Source organism: Phyllosticta citribraziliensis, assembly GCF_038025025.1.
Source record: "Phyllosticta citribraziliensis strain CPC 17464 chromosome Unknown J3D65scaffold_1, whole genome shotgun sequence".
NCBI classification, from domain to species: Eukaryota; Fungi; Ascomycota; class Dothideomycetes; order Botryosphaeriales; family Phyllostictaceae; genus Phyllosticta; species Phyllosticta citribraziliensis.
Window position 1 is genome coordinate 2,356,212 of NW_027117338.1, and position 18,504 is coordinate 2,374,715.

The 18,504-nt window shown below is 55.9% G+C and overlaps 7 protein-coding genes across 7 annotated transcripts; 3 read left to right on the forward strand and 4 right to left on the reverse strand.

Annotated features, from left to right (window-relative positions):
* Window positions 1–1,325: 1,325 nt before the first annotated feature.
* J3D65DRAFT_610943 (uncharacterized protein) lies at window positions 1,326–2,728 on the forward strand. The gene has a single exon (XM_066798851.1). The coding sequence runs from the start codon at window positions 1,452–1,454 to the stop codon at window positions 2,424–2,426; it is 975 nt and encodes a 324-aa protein (XP_066660072.1). The 5' UTR covers window positions 1,326–1,451; the 3' UTR covers window positions 2,427–2,728.
* A 1,188-nt stretch (window positions 2,729–3,916) lies between these two features.
* Window positions 3,917–6,481, forward strand: J3D65DRAFT_545454 (urea active transporter; the record flags this gene model as incomplete). The annotated part of the gene is made up of 6 exons (XM_066796765.1): window positions 3,917–4,002; window positions 4,050–4,085; window positions 4,323–4,458; window positions 4,509–4,826; window positions 4,876–5,133; window positions 5,189–6,481. The coding sequence occupies 6 exons, from the start codon at window positions 3,917–3,919 to the stop codon at window positions 6,479–6,481; spliced, it is 2,127 nt and encodes a 708-aa protein (XP_066660073.1).
* A 223-nt stretch (window positions 6,482–6,704) lies between these two features.
* Window positions 6,705–9,984, reverse strand: J3D65DRAFT_610947 (alpha glucosidase II). The gene is made up of 3 exons (XM_066798852.1): window positions 9,839–9,984; window positions 9,023–9,785; window positions 6,705–8,974 (listed from the first exon to the last, which is right to left on the reverse strand). Exons 1-3 carry the CDS (start codon window positions 9,921–9,923, stop codon window positions 6,895–6,897), a joined length of 2,928 nt encoding a protein of 975 aa, XP_066660074.1. The 5' UTR covers window positions 9,924–9,984; the 3' UTR covers window positions 6,705–6,894.
* Window positions 9,985–10,111: 127 nt separating this feature from the next.
* On the forward strand, window positions 10,112–10,996 carry J3D65DRAFT_610949 (nucleoside diphosphate kinase). The gene is made up of 4 exons (XM_066798853.1): window positions 10,112–10,250; window positions 10,324–10,354; window positions 10,502–10,649; window positions 10,708–10,996. The coding sequence occupies exons 1-4, from the start codon at window positions 10,231–10,233 to the stop codon at window positions 10,947–10,949; spliced, it is 441 nt and encodes a 146-aa protein (XP_066660075.1). The 5' UTR covers window positions 10,112–10,230; the 3' UTR covers window positions 10,950–10,996.
* A 1,323-nt stretch (window positions 10,997–12,319) lies between these two features.
* On the reverse strand, window positions 12,320–13,302 carry J3D65DRAFT_38716 (uncharacterized protein). Its single transcript, XM_066795815.1, has one exon. The coding sequence runs from the start codon at window positions 13,211–13,213 to the stop codon at window positions 12,719–12,721; it is 495 nt and encodes a 164-aa protein (XP_066660076.1). The 5' UTR covers window positions 13,214–13,302; the 3' UTR covers window positions 12,320–12,718.
* An 827-nt stretch (window positions 13,303–14,129) lies between these two features.
* Window positions 14,130–15,479, reverse strand: J3D65DRAFT_664058 (uncharacterized protein; the record flags this gene model as incomplete). The annotated part of the gene is made up of 1 exon (XM_066802718.1): window positions 14,130–15,479. The coding sequence occupies one exon, from the start codon at window positions 15,477–15,479 to the stop codon at window positions 14,130–14,132; it is 1,350 nt and encodes a 449-aa protein (XP_066660077.1).
* A 541-nt stretch (window positions 15,480–16,020) lies between these two features.
* Window positions 16,021–17,413, reverse strand: J3D65DRAFT_610957 (uncharacterized protein). The gene is made up of 3 exons (XM_066798854.1): window positions 17,260–17,413; window positions 16,478–17,206; window positions 16,021–16,295 (listed from the first exon to the last, which is right to left on the reverse strand). Exons 1-3 carry the CDS (start codon window positions 17,320–17,322, stop codon window positions 16,068–16,070), a joined length of 1,020 nt encoding a protein of 339 aa, XP_066660078.1. The 5' UTR covers window positions 17,323–17,413; the 3' UTR covers window positions 16,021–16,067.
* Window positions 17,414–18,504: the final 1,091 nt, after the last annotated feature.

Here is an 18,504-nt window from a genome sequence, read left to right on the forward strand (position 1 = left end):
GCTGATACTTGTCCCAAGGCGCTGGATAAGGGTGTCATGCTGCGATGGCTTTTGGTGGCGCAAGACTTGCAGAGAAACGATTCGATTGTGTTCGGACCGCCGCTTCCTGTGTCGTGGGTGAGTCTGGCGTTGTTCTTGTCGGCCCAACTGGTGGAATAGACAGAGTCAACATTTCAGTTTGCGGTTCCATTTCGCGAGCTCTTTACTGAGTAACATACCTCGAGCAAGGCAAACGCGTCATCGTCGCGTTTTTTGTTTTTGGGATGCGCGCGCAGTGCTGAAAAAAGCAAAAGCTGCACAGAGTGACGTCGAAGGCTACAGCCAAGGAGATGTACGCTTTGCGTGCAGACACTTGAGCCAGTCCCTGCATGGAACCGCGGGATAAGAAGGCTGGCGCATACACCTGAAATTATTGTCGCGAGCTTTTGCGTTGTTTGGAATAGTATGGCGGGACAGAGTCTCCAGTGATCCCCTGAGTGACTTTTGCAACGATGGAAATCGGAGAGAGGGAGGCAGGGACTGATCGGACCCTTTGGAGACCGAATCCGACACTGACTGTCAGGCTCGTCAGATTCTGTGGTCGACTCTCTCGTGCGAACTCGCTCACCGATGATTCGCAGACGATCTGACGGTAGGCGTCGTCAGGTAGGGGCGCGATCTCGCATTGCAACCTGTGAGCTTGAGCTGACTTCCCTGAACGGGCAAAGAGTGAAGAGAAGGGGGTTGGCTCTGTCTTCTGGTCTAGTGGGGTCCGCCACGAGCGGTCGACAGCTCTTGTATGTCTGTGTGACAGGTGCGACCTCACGTCAGAGTAAAATGTCCGACGCTGTGGTCCAGGGCAGCCTGTCGCTGCACTGGCGTCTTCCCTGAGAAAACTCCAGCTCATGGTTGGTTGTGTCTTGGAGGTAGTCTTGAAGTACCCCCGCATCTTTGTTCTACTATCGCTACACGTGTGGAGAGGCGGATTCGGGGGCTCCGTGGAGAGGCGATCAGTACAGGTAAACACAGTGAGCGTTGTCAAGCTGCTGCCTGAGAATATATTGCCTTCAACAAATCTTTCTTCCCTCTATTCGATCAGTCTTGAGCCCAGTCAGGATAAGCCTCGGCTCTAAAGAAAACGCGGGACAAGTAAACTCTTTTGTCGGTGAAAGGGATGGTTCTTGTTTTGTTTGCCGTTTTAGAAGGTGTTCGCGCTTCAAGGCAGCAATGACGTGTGAGGGATGTTAGTGGTACTAACACAACGTTGTTGCAACTGCATCGCAGCCCTAGCCAAGCATTTTGTTTTAGGTCCCCCACCGCACACTCCGCAAATTCCGCTGCGTTGTAGGACTAATCTCACTTCCTCGAGTGCTGTAAGAGAGCCGCGTGGTGGTGGAGGGATGCCTTTTGAACACTGGGTATGTATATATACTTGAGCGTCCCTATTGCAGTCAGCTTGAACCAACGAAATAATGATCGAAAAAATGGCGCAACCAGACACCGGAGCCATCGGCCCTCAATTACGCAGTTCTTGCGATTCGTGCAACTCAGCAAAGGTCAAATGTACCAAGAATCGACCCAAGTGTGAACGATGCGTGGCTCGCGGTACCGAATGCGTGTACAGCATATCGCTGCGTTCTATCAAGCGCAAGAGGGGCTTGGGACAACAGCACTTCCGCTCGCCATCGAAAGCCCTCAACACCCCGACAAGTACGATCTTGGATGATTTTGTCGATTTCGATCCCTCGGCGGCAGAGATGGGCGTACTACCGGTATCCTTGGATGAATGGAACGTCGACTTCGAAATGCCGCTATTCAACAGTCCTGACCTCACGCCTGTCTCGAAGATTTCCCCCTTTTCTTTTGCTTCTCCGGAATCTCCATCGACCGTGTCGACTGTGTCGACTTGCCGGTGCCAGCAGCTCGTCACTGCAAAGCTGGCCCAGCTTTCCACCAGAGACCGGAATGCGGCAAACCTCCCTTTCGACTCTTTTCTCACCGACAGCAAGGCGGTCATGGATGCCTGCATTTCTGTCATCAGCTGCGGTGCTGCGGACCACAAGGAGGACCTCCAAACTGTCCTTGTTCTCTCGGCTCTGTTGCTCCACCTGGTCGGGATGTACGAAAGCAAGCTTGCGGCTACTTCTCGTCCACATCCTCACGGTGCAACCGCACCAGTCAGGCTCTCTTTTGGATCCTACTATTTCGACCATCAAGACGCTCAGATATTGGAGGTAAATTTGATCCACATGGAGCTGTCGAAGATCCGAACGATGGTGGAGAGTTTCGACCAGCGATTCAGCAAGCCAACGAAATCATCGCCGGATTTCGAGAATGATTTTGCAGACCCAGTTGCTCCATTGATCGCTCATGTTCGGCGAAAGCTACAGCGCAACTTCGAAGAAGTCCGAAGCGGCATGGCATATCCAGATACCTTTGGTCAATGAGGATGGTGTAGCCAGGAATTCTTGTATTCTTTCAACCATTTTACCTTTGTTTGTTACTGGTGGGAACGAGTGGAGAATTCCGGTGCAGCAGAGAAGGTCGGCCTGAGATATCTCTTTAATTCCCTGCACAACCCACTTGGTCTTTGTAGAGTTGGCCACAAAAAGAAGTTTCTTCATGACACGAACGACAAAATCTGCGCAGCGGAGTGACTGGAGCGGCATCGAACATTTCGTGACCTACGACTAGGTGTCCGAATAGCACAGGTTTCGTCCTAGGTATCGACTGCAGGCCCAACGTGGGTGCCGAAAATTATGAGACCTCCAAGCAATGCGAGTGTATCCAGGGAGCATTCATTTGCTGCAATTGCCCTGGAGGGTCGTCCACTGCTACCGCTGCTCTTGAGAGGCATTAATTTGCTGCTACATCTGCGCTTAGAAAGCAGTCGATTATTGTCGCAGCCGGACCCAGGAAGTCGTCTCATTTCTTTGGACACCGAATGTGGGCCTGGCTTCAAAGTCGCTCGTCGCATAAATACACAGTCGCTTGATTCACGACATCATGAAGCTCCCCGGTAGTTTTGTGAGGCCAAGATGGCCTGATCTGCGGATTCCCGAGGGCCAGACTCCAGATCTGGTGCTCCGTGGGGGATAGAGTTGTTTTGCCGTCATCAAACTATTAGCAACGAGAGATATTGGAGCAGCCTTTCTTGACGCAGAATCGTTCTTTACCAACTGGTGGCTTTCGACACGCAGCTGGGTGGTCTGTGCACGCTTCACGCCCGACGCGCAAGTTACGAGTCAGCGGAATTGCGTCGCTGCTGTCACCATTCGATAGCCAGAGTTCCGGCTGCCTTCGGGAGTCAAATGAGAGTTGCAGGTTGATAGAAGATGGCGGAAGACATGACGGGCTTGCTTCCAGTGGAGATGGAGAGTTCAAGGTGAATCTTGTCTTGGTGGAAAGCAGTCCGGTTTGCCGAGGAGTACCCAGACGAGCCAATCACATTGCCTTGACTAACGACTCCAACTTCATCTCTTATCGCTCTCTTCTGAACACCCGACGCCACGCTAGCCTAGGAAGCCCTTATCTCTGCCGCTCTGCATCAATTACTACCAACCGATTCGCGCAACAGAAGACGGCCGAGGAGAAGGGCGTGGGCGGCCTACCCACCGGTTTTCCCAAAGCTTACCGCCGACAAGCATGGCGATCCCCAGCTATACTGCTCGTGGAAGCAGTCCGCCGTCAGCGGCCGTGACCGCTTGTCGGAGAAGGACTGCCCTGGACCCTCTTGGTTCCAATGAATAAGCTATACAACTTATCCCTACCATCCATGTCGCCATTCTTTATCAACGCCGTCGCGCGCGATCGGAAGCGTGGGCGCTGGGCGGCACTACATAAGCAATTCCTGGCCTAGTCTTTGACATTTTCTTGGGTTAAGCTTGATTTCTTGCAGCTACCAGCTTCCTCCGTTTCCTGCCGCTGAGCCGCAAAAATGGCACTGTCACTGGAGTCTGGCGAGGCCCCACTCAGCAAGGCAACGGGATATGGAGTCATTATCGGGCTGGGATTTTTGTTTGCGTAAGTTGAGAGTGAAGTTTGAAAATTTGCCATGCTGACGGCACTAGATTTGCCATGATGTTGACAACATTCGTGCTGAAGAGGTAGGTCTTGGCCCCTTTGAATCATTCGCTTGTACCTGTCGAGAAAAGAGAAGAATTGGCAAACAAACCAAAAACATGCGGCAGTCAACTTGAGTGTCGCGTTTGTGTCTTTGGTGCGCAAACAAGCGCACGCTTCCTGTTGGCGCCCTTTCTGCTTCTTTCTATCCTCCACACTGAAGTACCACGCGGAGAATATCGCAAAGCTTGGACCTCAAAGAGCCAAACTAACTGGCATAGGTACAACTATGAGCTGCAGACGAGTGAAATGTTCAGCACCGCCGGCCGCACTGTCAAGTCAGGTCTCGTGTCCTCCGCCGTCGTCTCTTCGTGGACGTGGGCTGCAACACTTCTCCAGTCCTCTGGAGTAGCATATGTAAGTTCTGATACCCCTTTCGATGAAATCTAGGTGGCTAACATTTGCAGAAATATGGAGTCTCAGGCCCATTTTGGTATGCCTCTGGAGCCACAGTGCAGATTATTCTCTTCGCAACTCTGGCGATTGAGCTAAAGCGCCGGGCCCCAAATGCGCACACGTTCCTCGAAGTCATTCGGGCCAGATATGGCGCAGTGACGCACATCGTTTTCATGGTCTTTGGGCTGATGACAAACATTCTTGTTACTGCTATGCTTCTTACTGGAGGCTCGGCCGTGGTCACTGCCCTGACGGGCATGCACACAGTAGCGGCTTGTTTTTTGCTGCCAATCGGTGTCGTTTTGTACACCATGTTCGGAGGAATCAAGGTAAGCAAGACTGCTGCTGAACAAGTGGACATCGCTAACCAGAGTTCAGGCGACTTTCCTCACAGACTACGCCCACACTGTAGTCATTCTGGTCATCATCTTCTTGTTTGCATTCACGACGTATGCTAACAGCAGCCTATTGGGCAGTCCTGGCAGAGTCTACGACCTGCTAGTAGAGGCTGCGGAACGCCATCCAGTCGAAGGCAATGCCGAGGGCAGTTATCTTACGATGAGGTCCAAAGAGGGAGCCATCTTCTTTGTGATCAACATAGTGGGCAACTTTGGAACAGTGTTTTGTGACAATGGGGTAAGGCAATTTCCGCAGAACTCCTGACACAATCAGTAGCTGACAGATTTGACAGTACTACAACAAAGCCATTGCTGCCAGCCCCATCCACGCACTTCCCGGATACATAATGGGAGGTCTCAGCTGGTTCGCCATCCCCTGGCTTGCAGCAACGACAATGGGCCTCGCAGCACTCGCGCTTGAAAACAACCCCGTCTTCCCAACTTACCCGAACCGCATGTCGGCAGCCAACGTCTCCGCAGGACTCGTCCTTCCTGAAGCCGCCGTCGCGCTTTTGGGTAGCTCGGGCGCGGCTGCGGTCCTCCTCCTGATCTTCATGGCCGTCACCAGCGCCATGTCCGCAGAACTGATTGCCGTCTCGTCCATCTTCACCTATGACCTTTACCAGACGTACATCAACCCGCGCGCGAGCGGCAGGCAGCTTATCTACACATCGCACTGCATGGTGGTCTTCTTTGCGCTCGCCATGGCAGCACTATCCACCGGTCTCTACTACGCCGGAATCAGCATGGGATATCTATACCTGCTCATGGGCGTCATCATATCGTCGGCCGTGCTGCCCGCGTCTCTGACACTGTTGTGGTCCCATCAATCCCGCATCGCCGCAACGCTCTCGCCCATCCTCGGCCTCGCCGTGGCCCTCATCGCGTGGCTCGTCACAGCCAAAAAGGAATCCGGCGTTCTCACCGTCGACACGACAGGCGCCAACAACCCCATGCTCGCCGGCAACGTCGTTGCGCTGCTCTCGCCTCTTGTCTTCATCCCGATCCTCACCTACATGCCAGGCCTGGGTGGACCGCAGCGCTACGACTGGCTCAGCATGAAGGCGATTCGCAAGGCCGACGACGGCGACGTGGCGGCGTCCGCGCACGTCGACCTGGAGTTGGTGCCGGGCGGGACGCGCAACTCAGAGCTCGAGGCTCGCGCCGAGGCCGCGCAACTGCAGCGCGCCAGCCGCATTGCGCGGGCACTGACGGTCGTGCTTGCGGTGTCCTTCCTCGTTCTCTGGCCCATGCCCATGTACGGCTCGCATTACGTCTTCTCCAAACCCTTCTTCACCGGTTGGGTCGTCGTCGGCATCCTGTGGCTGTTCTGCAGCATGTTCTGCGTTGGCTTGTATCCGTTGTGGGAAGGCCGCAAAACCATGGCTCGTACGTTGCGCCTCATCTGGAAGGATGTTGTCGGCCATGGCGCAGGCGTGAGAGAGGTCAGAGAGATGGCGCGGGCCAAGGCTGGTGAGGTTGTTGTTGAGGGCGCGGTCGCAAACGGGAGCGGTGAAGTCACGCCGCCGGATGAGCACGAGAAAGAAAAAGAAATGCAGAAAGAGGCGGAGAAGGAGATCAGATAAACGCGCTTGTTGTTATAAGCATGACCATGCATGATACCATTTACCACCTTTAATTCACGAGTCTCGTCAAAACGCCATCTTTGACGAGACTCCGCTTGCGATTCGACTCTTTGCAACCCAGCCAGACTGTCAGATCGAATAATGCGTGAAGAAGCTGAGGCTCTTCGAGTAGCCTGCAGAGGGAACGTCTTGCAATGAGACCAGCAAAAATGCGAAAACAGAAACCCTGACTTTCTAAACCATGCATTTATTGTGAAAATGTCTACCGCGCGCGGGCCAAACTCCAAATTCCTACAAGCTAATGACGGCCGTAACCCCCTCGCTTCGCAATCGTCATGCAGCTACCCCTCTTTTCTCTGCTCTCTGCTTCCTCTTTGTTGATTCCAAATGATGTTCATTTCGTCATAATGACTTTACGCAAAATCAATCTTCCAGCCCTTGGTGATGCTCACCTTGGGGTCTCTCACGACGGCATAGTTGGCCTTGCCCTTCGGCCCAGCGAACCATGCCATCTCGACCGCCCGCCTGCGCTGGCTCTCCTTAGCACCCTCCTCGCTGACAAACACCTCCGACTTGCCAGACCACTCATCTGGCGCGCCAACGATGATGACCTTCTCCACGCGCACCTTGGCCTGATCCTTGAGGTAAGCGGGTGTCTTAGGGCCAGAGGTACCAATGTCGATGGAGGTGAGCGCGTTGGTTTCGGTGTCAAAGAGGAAGCGACGGTGAATCGAGGCGCCCTCGAGGTAGTCGTAGGTATCGCCATCATCGACATAGAGCTCGCCCGAGGCCTTGCCGTCCTTTCCGAGGACTACGACCAATGTGTAGGGGTCATACTTCATAAGGCTGGAGCTGCGGCGGGGACGGTCGCGGCGCGGGATGATGTGGCCACCCTGCATCAACAGGGGGATTTTCTCCAAAGGAACGTCAATCTTGTGGTGGCCCTTGCCTTGGTAAATGGTGTAGTCAAAATAGTCGAAGTAGGGCTCATCGTCGGCAATGTAAATGTCAGTGCTGGTGGCGCCCTCGGTTGTGACAGGCTTGGCCAGCAGACCAGTTTCGCCAATGTAGAGCTGGTCATCAATGGCGAATCCCTTTTCATCCCCGGGATGGACGTAGTAGTTGGGCCGGATAATGGGCGCTCCGGAGACGCTGGCTTCGTGGAAGGCAGTGTACCAAGCAGGGAGGAGAGAGTACCGGATGCGGAGGGCCTGGGTGATGATTTCCGTGTACGGCGATCCAGCAAGGTAAGGCTCGCGACGACGAGTGTCGATGTGGGCATGACCGCGCATGAAGGGGTAGAAGATGCCTGCCTGGTACCAACGCGTCAAGAGGTCCTTCTCCGGGTTGCCGAAAAAGCCACCAACGTCGGCACCGGCGAAGGGGAAGCCGGAAATGCCCTGGTTCAGAGTCATGGGAATGGAAGCGGCAAGGTGGTCCCAACGGGCCTGGTTGTCCCCAGTCCACATGGCTCCGAGTCTCTGGCTACCAGAGTAGAAGGAACGCGTCAGGATAAATGGACGTCTGACCTCACCCTTCTTGCGCTCGACCATCGCTTGGAACGTGGCGTTATGGAACGTCATTCCATTGATGTTGTGGACATCGCGGTGCTCCCAGTTGCCATAGTGCAAGTTGTCCTTGGGCATGGTGGTCTCGGGTCCGTTGAAGACGGATGGCTCGTTCATGTCGTTCCAGATGAAGGTGTTGTGAAAGGTGCCCTTGAACGTCTCGTACCTGAACAAGCTCTTCCACCACTCGATGGATGCTGGATTGAAAGTGTCGACCCAGTAGGAAGATCCCGGCCAGCACCAGCCCTCGTAATCGCTGCCGTCCTTGGTCTTGGCGGCAAGACCCTTACTCCTCATCTCTTCGATGATGGGGTAGTCCGGGACGTTCTTAATATGAGGGTCGATAATGGCAACAAGCTTCCGGTCATGCTCATCAAGCTTCTTGTGCATCTCTTCTGTCTTGGGGAAGGTCAAGGGGTCCCAGGTGAAGTACTTCTTCTCGTGAGTGTATTCAATGTCGAGCCAAATGACGTCGTAAGGAATGTTGAACTTGTCCATCTTGCGGTCGACATCGATGACGTCGTCGTCGGTGACATAGTTCCACCTGCACTGGTGGTAGCCGACCGAGAACTCTTGGGGCAGCTGGGTGTAACCAGTAAGCTCAGAGTAGCTCTTGATCACGTCCTTGGGCTCAGGGCCTAGGAAGACAAAAACATCCAGAAGACCGCTCTCAGAGAACCAGTGGGTCTTGGTATCTGTGTGTCCGGCGACTCCCATGCTCAGAGCATTGGCCGTGCTCTTCGACTTGATAATATCGACCCAGGTCTCAGCACCGTTGAGCCAAAACACGCCCACCGTGGAGTCCTTCTTGTGGGCCTGCATAAAGGGAACGGCGCCGTACAGGGTCATTGGGCTGTCCATCAGGTACTCGAATACATCGGCGTTGTACAAGCGATACGGCTCATCGTAGTTGCCCTCGCCCCCGCTGTTCACGTCAGCTGCGTGCGCACTTCAGCGGTCGTTTCGTACTTACCGCGTCTGCTTCAGCGACAGAGAGCTGGCATGCTCCGGAATACCATAGACATGCTCAAATCCAGGGAATGTAATGTCAAGACCGACACTCTCAGGGCCCCTGGGCTTCGAGTCTGTGTTCCCACCGAACGACTCCTCCCACAGCGATGTGTCGTCTTCAAAGGGGATCGCTGGGGGCTCCTCAGGCTTCTCTTCGCCCTCGGGCTTGTCAACCTTAGGTCTCCAGTGCTCCATATTCAACAGTCCCTCGCCGTTGAGCCTGACCTGAGTCTGCCCATCTCGCCTAAAGTCGATGCCCACCGGAGAGTGACGAATGACAGCTTGGAACTTGCCACCGGGGCCGTAAACGACCTTGGTGGTGCCCTCGTCCGCATCTGCACTGATCGCTGCACCAGTGCTGGGCTCAAGACCCCCAACAATCGCCCAGTCCTCGGCCTCGTTGTAACGTTCTTTGCGAGCTTTGCTCTCGTTGCGGAGCTCAATCTCGCCCTTTTGCCTCTTCTCTTCGTCAAGCGTAACGCGAGCGGTACCAGACTCGAGGAAGGAGATTGTAAGAGGAAGCTTGACCTCCTCCCCAGCAGCGTTGATCTTCTTCAAGACTGTACCGGACAGCTTGCCATTGTCAAAGGTGATGGAGGTTGGGTCGAGACGGTAAGGGGACTCCCAAGTGGAGGATAGCTCGGAAGCCTTGTCGGCAAAGGCCCTGTTGCGCTTGCAAAAGCCAGATTGAGCGCAGGTTTTGAAGTTTTCGTGTTTGACGGCGGCTGTGGTTGTCATTAGCTTTCGTCGGGTCCCTGGAGCTGTCAAAATGACGTACCTATGGGTGTAAACAAAGCACAAATGGCGGAGATGACGAGGAAAACAAACGCCCAGCTTCGGGACGTCAAAGACACGGACAGCATGTTGAGAAAATCCAGCTGCCGTCCGAATGCAGCGTGGAGGAGATCAATGGCACTGCAGCTGTGGAATTGGATGATGCCAGCTGGTGAGCTTTCCCCGGGCGGCGGGACGGGAGCGGAGAGGAACACGTGACCGGCTCCGATCCCCCAATGGCCATCCCGGCGCTAAGGCTGCCCCACCACCGAAAAGATGCAAAACGACACACCCGACTCGCCCTCCTTTCCACCCATCTTCAAGAAACTCCCGCCAAAAGACCGTGGTCATCTCCTCAAAAACATCCAGGCCCACGCCGAGAACAAATCAGCCAACATGTCCTCCTCCGAGCAGACGTACGTGCGAGCTGAATCGAGCTCTGGCTCCTAACGAGGGGTAGCGAACGGTGAAGCTAACATGAGGATTCAGCTTCATTGCCATCAAGCCTGACGGTGTCCAGGTCAGTATTGACTCAATTCCTTCATCAAGACAGTTTGCAGGCCATTCTTTACCCCAATGTCGTCTTGTTTCGACAATCCCCCGCATCCGCACCCCCATCCATGACTGGCCCCTTGTTAGACAGATCAGTCAGCTAACCTGCCTCCAGCGTGGCCTCGTTGGTCCCATCGTCTCTCGCTTCGAGAACCGCGGCTTCAAGCTTGCTGCCATCAAGCTCGTCACTCCCACCAAGGAGCACCTCGAGACCCACTATGCCGACCTGAAGGGCAAGCCCTTCTTCCCCGGTCTCATTGCCTGTACGCCTGTCCTTTCAATCATTCAATACCCATAACAAGGCTGATTGTCGTCTTTTAGACATGGGCTCTGGTCCCGTCTGCGCCATGGTCTGGGAGGGCCGTGACGCTGTCAAGACTGGCCGCGCCATTCTCGGCGCCACCAACCCCCTTGCGTCTGCACCGGGTACGATCCGCGGCGACTTCGCTATCGATGTAGGCCGTAACGTTTGCCACGGTTCTGATTCCGTTGAGAATGCTCAGAAGGAGATTGCTCTGTGGTTCAAGGACGGCGAGGTTGTCTCCTGGAAGAAGAACGAGTAAGTGAACCACCAATTCCCAAGGAAACAACGAACAGGAGCACACAGAGGCTAATATGGTATAACAGCTTCGACTGGGTCTACGAAAAGGCCTAAATTGTCATTCATGGTCGCTTGTGATGGACAATGAGCCAAACAAGACTAGGAAGCACGACAACATGGATGAATGAAACCAAAGATCATAGGTGAATGCCATGGAGATTACACGTGGCAACCAACTCTATCCATCTGAAAGTGTCTGACTGACAATATGGCTGGTTTGCAAATGCGAAACTGACAAAGATGTGAAAAAGTGATCGTCTTCAACCACTGAAAGGCCCAGGCAGCAACACACCCACTAGCTCTTCCAAACACAGCCCCTCTTCTTCGTCGAGTACAAATCTCCCTAGGACTACCTTTGCGAGGGACTTGAAGCCTTGCCAACCGTACTTCATCAACTTTTGTCCTCTCGTTACTGAGGCAGACCAACGCAAACCCGTGTACGAGACGATACAAGATACAACTGCCGTTCCCGCGATCAATTGACCGAATCAGTTCTACCGGATCTCAAATCTGATAGGACCTTGGACCTTGGACCTCGAACGTCTCCTTCAACATCCCACGTGAACGCCTGAACGAGGTGCCTGAATTCTCCCCTCCGTCCAACTCCCAGCCGGGACGCCTTACCACTTACCACTTCCACACCACTCACGAGTCCCGAGGCTACTGATGAATGCTCCCGGCGTACAGCCGTCACTGTGCTTCGCTGACGCATGAATGCTCCCACTCCCCATCACCCTCCATCAAAGGGACCACCTCACCTTCAACTCACCCATCCGTCCATCATCCATGATGGACCCGACATCTCCCCAGCCTCACCCGCCAAGCCGACACGCCGCCCCTATGCACGCACGCCTACTTGCCAAGACGCCTCGCTCGTTCGTCGCTCTCCACCGTCATCCGCCACCCCTTTACATCGTGTCATATCACGATGATCCATCCATGCGTCTATAAATAGCACAGCAAGCGACGGAAAGTAGTGTCTCAGCTATCTTGGCTAGCCCGGCTACCGTCCACTTCCGCATTTGGCTAGCGATACCAGTCGACGATGGCCTTGACGACGTAAGCAGGTAAGGTATGGATGTATGTGTGCCAATTGGGGGTGGGTGGTTGTGGCATCACGACTGCTTTGACTGCTCCCTAGACCGTCCTGTCCTTCACTGGCTACTGCTCAGAGACCAAATGCTCCTTGAGGAATCCCACCACTGCCTGCCTCAGTGACAGCCGTGCCGTGACATGTCCAACATGGGACCACGAGAAAAGCAAAAACATCAGCCTCGCACATGCTCTCCCCACAAAACCACAAATACTCCCATGAAAAGAATAGGAGAAGTACGGGGAGAGAGAAAAAGCAGCGGCGTGCCCTAACTAAGCCGCCGCCGCCACGCCGCCGCCGCTGCTGCTGGCCAGCCTGCCTGCCAGCAAGTAGCCCTACGCCGCGGGCGTCCGTCCGAAACGTCCCACGCTACTTCCGCGCTAGCCTGCCTGACGACGCCGCTACCGCTACCGCACATCGCAGCCGTCGGCCGCCGCGGTGGGCGGCTACATCATGCACATACGTACAAAGCAGCTGACCAAATCGCCAAACCCCCTTTCTGTATCCATCGTAGTGAGTCTGGCGGAGCTCGGCTTTCTGCCGTCTAGGTTGGCTTTCCGTCACTCACGGGTGGACGAAGCCGTTCTACACCGTCGTCGTCGTCGTCGTCGTCGTCGTCGTCGTCGTCGTGGGAGCGCTCAAGCACCACTGAAGCGCCAAAACAACGCATGCGGCTGTCCATCCATCCATCCATCCTCGACGTCTCTCGCGTCTGTTGAAGACTGCTGCAGCGCAGACTTCGAATTGCGGCGTTCATCAACCTGCGACACGCCGCGCCGGCAGCGGGCCGAGACGGCATGCGTCTCCCTGTATGTACCTGTGGCGAACGTGTAAGCGGACGGCCCGGCGGGCGGGCGGACGGACGGGCCGGGCAGACGGGAAGGGATGGAGAGTCCAAGTTGAGATGGCGTGGAGGTGGAGGTCGGCAAACGAGACCAGGCGGCGGGGGGCAAAATGTAGGACGGCGTGGAAGGAGGCTGGGAAGAGAGACAGAGATAGAAAGGTGTGGCGACGGTACGGGCCGGACGGACGGACGGATGGCGGACAGATGGTGGTGGACGGGGATGTGGAAATGAAGGAAGGACGGGAGGAGCAGGGAGGTTGGGATGGATTGGAGCCAGTTTTGACGACATGTCTATGTAGACAGACAGACAGATACAACACAGGTGGGTAGGCAACAGATATCGCGGACAAGAAGAACCCCCGTTCTCTCTTTTCTGTCAAGCTCAAAGAGCATTCCGGCAGACGGACGGACTGGCCGCACCTTGCCCAGACAATGAAGACATGTACACAGAAGTAAACAGGAAAAGTCAGCCTGCAAGCCAGCCAGCTAGCCAACCTACAAGCAGATAAGTAGAGACAAGAACGAAAAGCACTATCAAAGTGCAAGAAAGAAGTAGTCGGGCGAAGGAGAAAAAACAAAAAGGAGACTGGGAAAAGAAGACACAAAGAGGCACAGCCCAAGGCTTTGTTGTATGTATTGCTTGCATAAACGACGAATCTCACCCTGCCTTCCTTCCCCGTGGCATATCATAGAGGATGTTCAAGAAGCAGAAGAAAAAAATTGCAACCGACCGACCAACTGACCGAGTAGCCCACCGACTGAACGACCGACCTGACATAGCCATGAGCCGGTGATCCAGTGGCGGGGTGGGGGCAGTGGTGCTCAACTCAAGATCTGGGCAGTGCCAAAGCATTGAGAAGCGGCGCCAGTGGTTGCGGAGCGAAGCGAAGAAAAGTGGAAGCCAGCAAGAAGCAGATGCCCTCCGTCCGTACCGTCCCGTCCTGTCCGTCATGTTCGCGTCATGGGTCATCAAATGCTTGCCTCCTTCTTGCATCCATCGGACCGTTTGCCATGCCCCTTTCCACGTTGCCACTGTTAGGCCCTGTTTGATACGTACCTCTTTTTACATGTGCATCTATCCGTTCTTCCGTTCTGCTTGCAGTGCTTGCAAAGTTTGCATCCACAGACGTTCAATGACAGGTCGTCAGCACGCTGTATTGTCATCGACAAGGCAGAAGAAAAAGAGAGAGACAAGGCAGGCTGGCTTACAAGCCGCCATGACCATGCGCGTGGCCGTGAACGCCTCTCCTGACACTGCCACCCCGAGCAAGGTGACCACGGAGGTGCTCAGACCGGCGTTCATGGCCACTGCCCGAGCCAGCGCCAGCACCAGAAGAGGTACTGTTCCAGCCCTGCCCCTGGAACGCCTGACGACCAGGCGTGCCAGTGGATAGGGGCACTCCGGTAGGCGCCGTGGGGGCGGTGACTGACTGAACGGCGACAACGCGGGTCGTGAGCGTAGTGAAAACCTGGAGCGTCTGGGTGGCGCGCAGCGTGTTGGTGGTTGTGAGCTCGGGCGAGCTGGATTGCGGCTGTTGCTGTTGCTCTTGGCCAGGCTCCGTTCCTTGCTCTTCCTCTGGGGCGGGCGCGGATTCCGGCTCTTGGTTGCTCTGCGGTTCGACCTCTTCCTCGGGCTCCTCGGAGGGTGGGCTGGCGATGGGCGTCGGGGTGCCACTGACGGTGACGAAAAACGTAGTCGTAGGCGTGACGGTCTTGGTGACGCGGAACGGGCAGACATTGCCAGTGCCCTGAGCCGCGACGGTTGCCGAGAGGATAGATGGAGCGGGGGAGGTGGAGTTCTTGAAAGGGAAGGGTGGAACGATGGCTGGTGGCGTGTAGACTGGGGTTGAAGAGACGACAGCGGGCGTAGTCTCTACCGGAATAGGTGTGCTGCTGGTGGTCGGAGGAGTGAAGACGGGAGCCGGAGAAGACGACGACTCGACCGGTGCAGGTGAAGACGACAAGACCACCGATGATGTGGTCGGCGGGACGACGCTGCTGGTGGGAAGCACGAACGAGGTGGGCGCCGGCGCAGACGTCTCAACAGAGGAAGAAGCGGGAGCAGAAGAGGCAGCAGCACCACCCTTGCCGTCGACGAGCTTCTTGAGCTCGCTGAAGCCACCGTACAGGGGAGTGTAGTCGTAGAACATGCGGCCATCCCAGATGTGCGCGCAGTTTTGAGCACCGGCGGACTTGACACTGACCTGGCAGTGGCCAGTCGTCTCGCCGCAAACCTGCTGTCCGGCGCCGGTGGAAATGTCAAGCTCGCCGTCTGGGCGCGAGCATTGGTCAATGACGAGGAGGTGCTTGCAGCCGACGGAGCCGCAGACTTCGATGCAGGAGCCGCAGGTGTTCTTGGTGACGCCGCCATATGCCGTCACGGATGAGAGGTCCAGAGAGCTGTAGGGCACCTCGCACCACGGCGGGTTGCTGTCGGCGACGCCGGACTGGTAGACCATGTAGTCGTGCAGAGTGGCATCAGTCTGCAAGTTGTCGAGGGAGACGGCCGAGGCCGTGGCCAAGAGGGTGGCCAGAGAAATCTTGAGAGAAAGCATCTTGCGGGGCTGACTGTAGAGACTGGATAAATCGGAAAGGGGAGTTTGTTGTAGTTGACTCTTTTTTGTTTGGAAGGAACGGCAGCTCAACTGCAAGACAAGTGAAGCCTCAGGCCTCTGGATTGGAAGCAGGAGAAAAAGGAGTGTGGTTGACGAGGTCAAAGGAACGGATTGACTAGCTCAGCCTGTCAGTCAGTCGGTCGAGACGAGAGTCGCGAGGAGGGTGAAGCCAAGTCATGTCCGGCGGGGGTCGCTATTAGTTATAGGGCGGGCGTAAACGTTGAGGGCTCTCGGCAAGATCCTGTCAGGACATGCAGGAACATGAACCGGGCGGGTGTGATGAAAACTGGATCGGGCGCCTGGCGTGGCGATGTCATGGCTGGGTGAGAAGGTAGCTGGACCGACTGCCTTAGGGTAGGGTCTTGGACGCTGGGTGGCTGCGCAGCAGGACGCCAGACTTTCAGGAACAACCAAATCACGGCGACGCTGCAGGGAATGGCCTTACGGGGAGCTCGACTGCGCGCCCGCTCCCGAAATTGCGACTGGGATTCTACAAGACTCGTCCACCTCCCATCACAGCTAATGTACCTACAGCTTACTCTTGCCAACCCCCCAGAGCTCGGCGCCCGTCGCCGGCTTGCCATCCTTCCCACTGCCACTGCCCTGCACCGGACCCACGCTGTACGGCACTTGGCCCACGTAGAGCGACGCCGCCTTGGACAGCGTGGAAATGGCCTCGCGCTCAATGCGCGCAACCAGCTCGCCGCACGTCGGGATGTCGTGGATGAGGCCAATGACCTGCCCGGCCGTCCACACCTGTCGTTCGTGTGAGCCTCGTAGCCGCTTGTGCTGTCTGCTGTTGTACTCTTGTACCGCGACCCCCCCGGCCGCCCTCGTATTTGGCTTCCAGCCCTCGGCATCCCCGCCCGCAGCGTTGCGCGACGTCACGAACGTCACGCTCAACACGAAAAACAAAGAGGTTGGAGAATTTCACTTACACCATAGTCCTTGTCCCCGTTGAGAAACACCTCGCGTCCTCGCTTGCCCGACACGAACGGCGCCACCTCCTCGAACTTGCCCTCCTTGCTCTCCCTCTCGACCTGTACCGCCTCGCGTGCGACCTTGTTGCCGAACAGTCGCGTCGTGTTGCGCCAGCGGCGAAGCACGAGCTCCGTGTCCGTCTCCTGCGCCTCCACGATCGCCTGCTTGATCTTCTGGTGGATGGGCGCCTCAACGGTGCACATGAAGCGCGTGCCCATGTTGATGCCCTCGGCACCCAGAGACAGCGCTGCCGCGAGGCCCTGCCCGTCGGCGAAGCCACCACTCGCGATGAACGGCACGCCAAGCGTCTGTCGCGCCTTGCTCAGCAGGATGAAGTTTGTAATGTCGTGCTCGCCAACGTGGCCGGCGCACTCGAACCCGTCGATGCTGAGAAAGTCGACCCCCAGCTTGACGGCGCTCTGCGCGTGCCGGATCGTCGTGCACTTGTGCAGGATGATGACATTCGCCGCCTTGAGCTGGCGGATGACCGGGCCTGGGCTGTTCCCCGCCGTCTCAACAATGTTGATGCCCTCGTCGATGATGACCTGCGCGTATGCGCCGTAGTCGGGCGGCACGAGGGCGGGCAACAGCGTCAGGTTGACGCCGAATGGGTTCTTGGTCATGGTCCTGCAGCGCCGAATCTCCTTGCGCAGATCCTCGGGCGTCGGTTGTGTGAGGGCTGTCAACTGTGCGTCCGTCAGCCTCTTCTGCCTTGAGCGTCCAGACAGGACAGACTCACGATGCCCAACCCTCCAGCATTACTGACGGCGCTCGCCAGCTCCGCATAGCCCACCCACTGCATTCCGCCCTGGACGATGGGCACTGTGCACAAGAGCCGTCAGCGCTTCCATTCTGATCTGACATGAACCGACCCCACAGGATCTACCTTTGATGCCCAGCTTGCGAGTCAGCGCCGTGTTGAAAGGCATGGCTGCTGCTGTCTTTTCTCGAATTGTACAGTCCTTGAATATCATTCGTCGCTCGGTCTGGTGCTTTGTACAGCCGGTCGTCTAATCGCGCGTCTAATGCCGTGTCGTCCGTCGGGTTGTGGTGGTGGACAAGATCGTCGTGTCCAAAAAGGAAATGCCCAAACGCAGCCTCGTCGGTCGAAGGTCGATGCAAGTGTGGCAAAAAGACAGGCCGCACAGTAAGAGGGGGGATCTAGAATAAGAGGAAGAAGAGGAAGGATTGATTAGTCGCCCATGGCATCGTTTTCTCTCGTCCGCGCCGAGGTGAACGGAGGAAACAAAGCACCACACCACCGCTGCGCTCCGCTTCCAGTCGCCCCGCCAGGGACCTTTGCCGACGGCCAGCCGAGGCCGGTCCTGCATCCCCGCGACTGGGTGATCTGACAGGGCCCGGGGATCACGTTGATCCCACCCTGGTCTGTGCGCTATCACATGTGCTCCAGCGAGTGCTTCAGCTATTGCCTTTGGAAGAAATCAATTGTCCACCTCGTTCTCGCGTCGACGGAGAATTACGTCAATATGAACGCTGACCGAGTAGTGCAATAGCCATGAAGTCTTGACTCGGCTGTCCAACTGCTTGACGGCAATATACTTCCACTCTGGCCCCAAGCGAGCTACATCTTGCCAGTGCACGGAGAATAGTCCGTAAGCCTGGTCCATGGATTAGCAACGCAGGAAAAGTCAAGAGGTCACGATGGATTCTGCCTGGAGCTCTCTCTCTGACAACGTCCATGTGTACATGTTCGAAAAGCTGATTCAGAGAGCTTCATCTTGGTTTCGCTTTCAAGAGCTTCGGAGGCTGCATCTTCACTCCAAGGTCAACAAATGCGGAATCCACGGTGAATTCGAATCTTAGGGATATGGTTGCTCCATGACTCTACGTGCGAGATGCACAGCCTTTTTTCCCCCTGCGAAACTCCAACCAGATACACCTGTCTATGCCCATTCATTCTTGAAACGCCATCGCCCTAACAATTTTACGCCGCGGTGTGCCATGAAGGTAAATACTCTCTCTG

Coding starts and splice junctions, on each gene's coding strand:
- J3D65DRAFT_610943 (XM_066798851.1), top strand. CDS start 1,452: ATGATCGAAAAAATGGCGCAACCAGACACCGGAGCCATCGGCCCTCAA.
- J3D65DRAFT_610947 (XM_066798852.1), bottom strand. CDS start 9,923: ATGCTGTCCGTGTCTTTGACGTCCCGAAGCTGGGCGTTTGTTTTCCTC. Junction 9,786..9,838: donor TGCTTTGTTTACACCCATAG/GTACGTCATTTT, acceptor TGACAACCACAG/CCGCCGTCAAACACGAAAAC. Junction 8,975..9,022: donor CTGTCGCTGAAGCAGACGCG/GTAAGTACGAAA, acceptor TGACGTGAACAG/CGGGGGCGAGGGCAACTACG.
- J3D65DRAFT_610949 (XM_066798853.1), top strand. CDS start 10,231: ATGTCCTCCTCCGAGCAGAC. Junction 10,251..10,323: donor ATGTCCTCCTCCGAGCAGAC/GTACGTGCGAGC, acceptor ATGAGGATTCAG/CTTCATTGCCATCAAGCCTG. Junction 10,355..10,501: donor TCAAGCCTGACGGTGTCCAG/GTCAGTATTGAC, acceptor ACCTGCCTCCAG/CGTGGCCTCGTTGGTCCCAT.
- J3D65DRAFT_38716 (XM_066795815.1), bottom strand. CDS start 13,213: ATGTCGTCAAAACTGGCTCCAATCCATCCCAACCTCCCTGCTCCTCCC.
- J3D65DRAFT_610957 (XM_066798854.1), bottom strand. CDS start 17,322: ATGCAGTGGGTGGGCTATGCGGAGCTGGCGAGCGCCGTCAGTAATGCT. Junction 17,207..17,259: donor ATGCTGGAGGGTTGGGCATC/GTGAGTCTGTCC, acceptor ACGGACGCACAG/TTGACAGCCCTCACACAACC. Junction 16,296..16,477: donor ACGGGGACAAGGACTATGGT/GTAAGTGAAATT, acceptor CACGAACGACAG/GTGTGGACGGCCGGGCAGGT.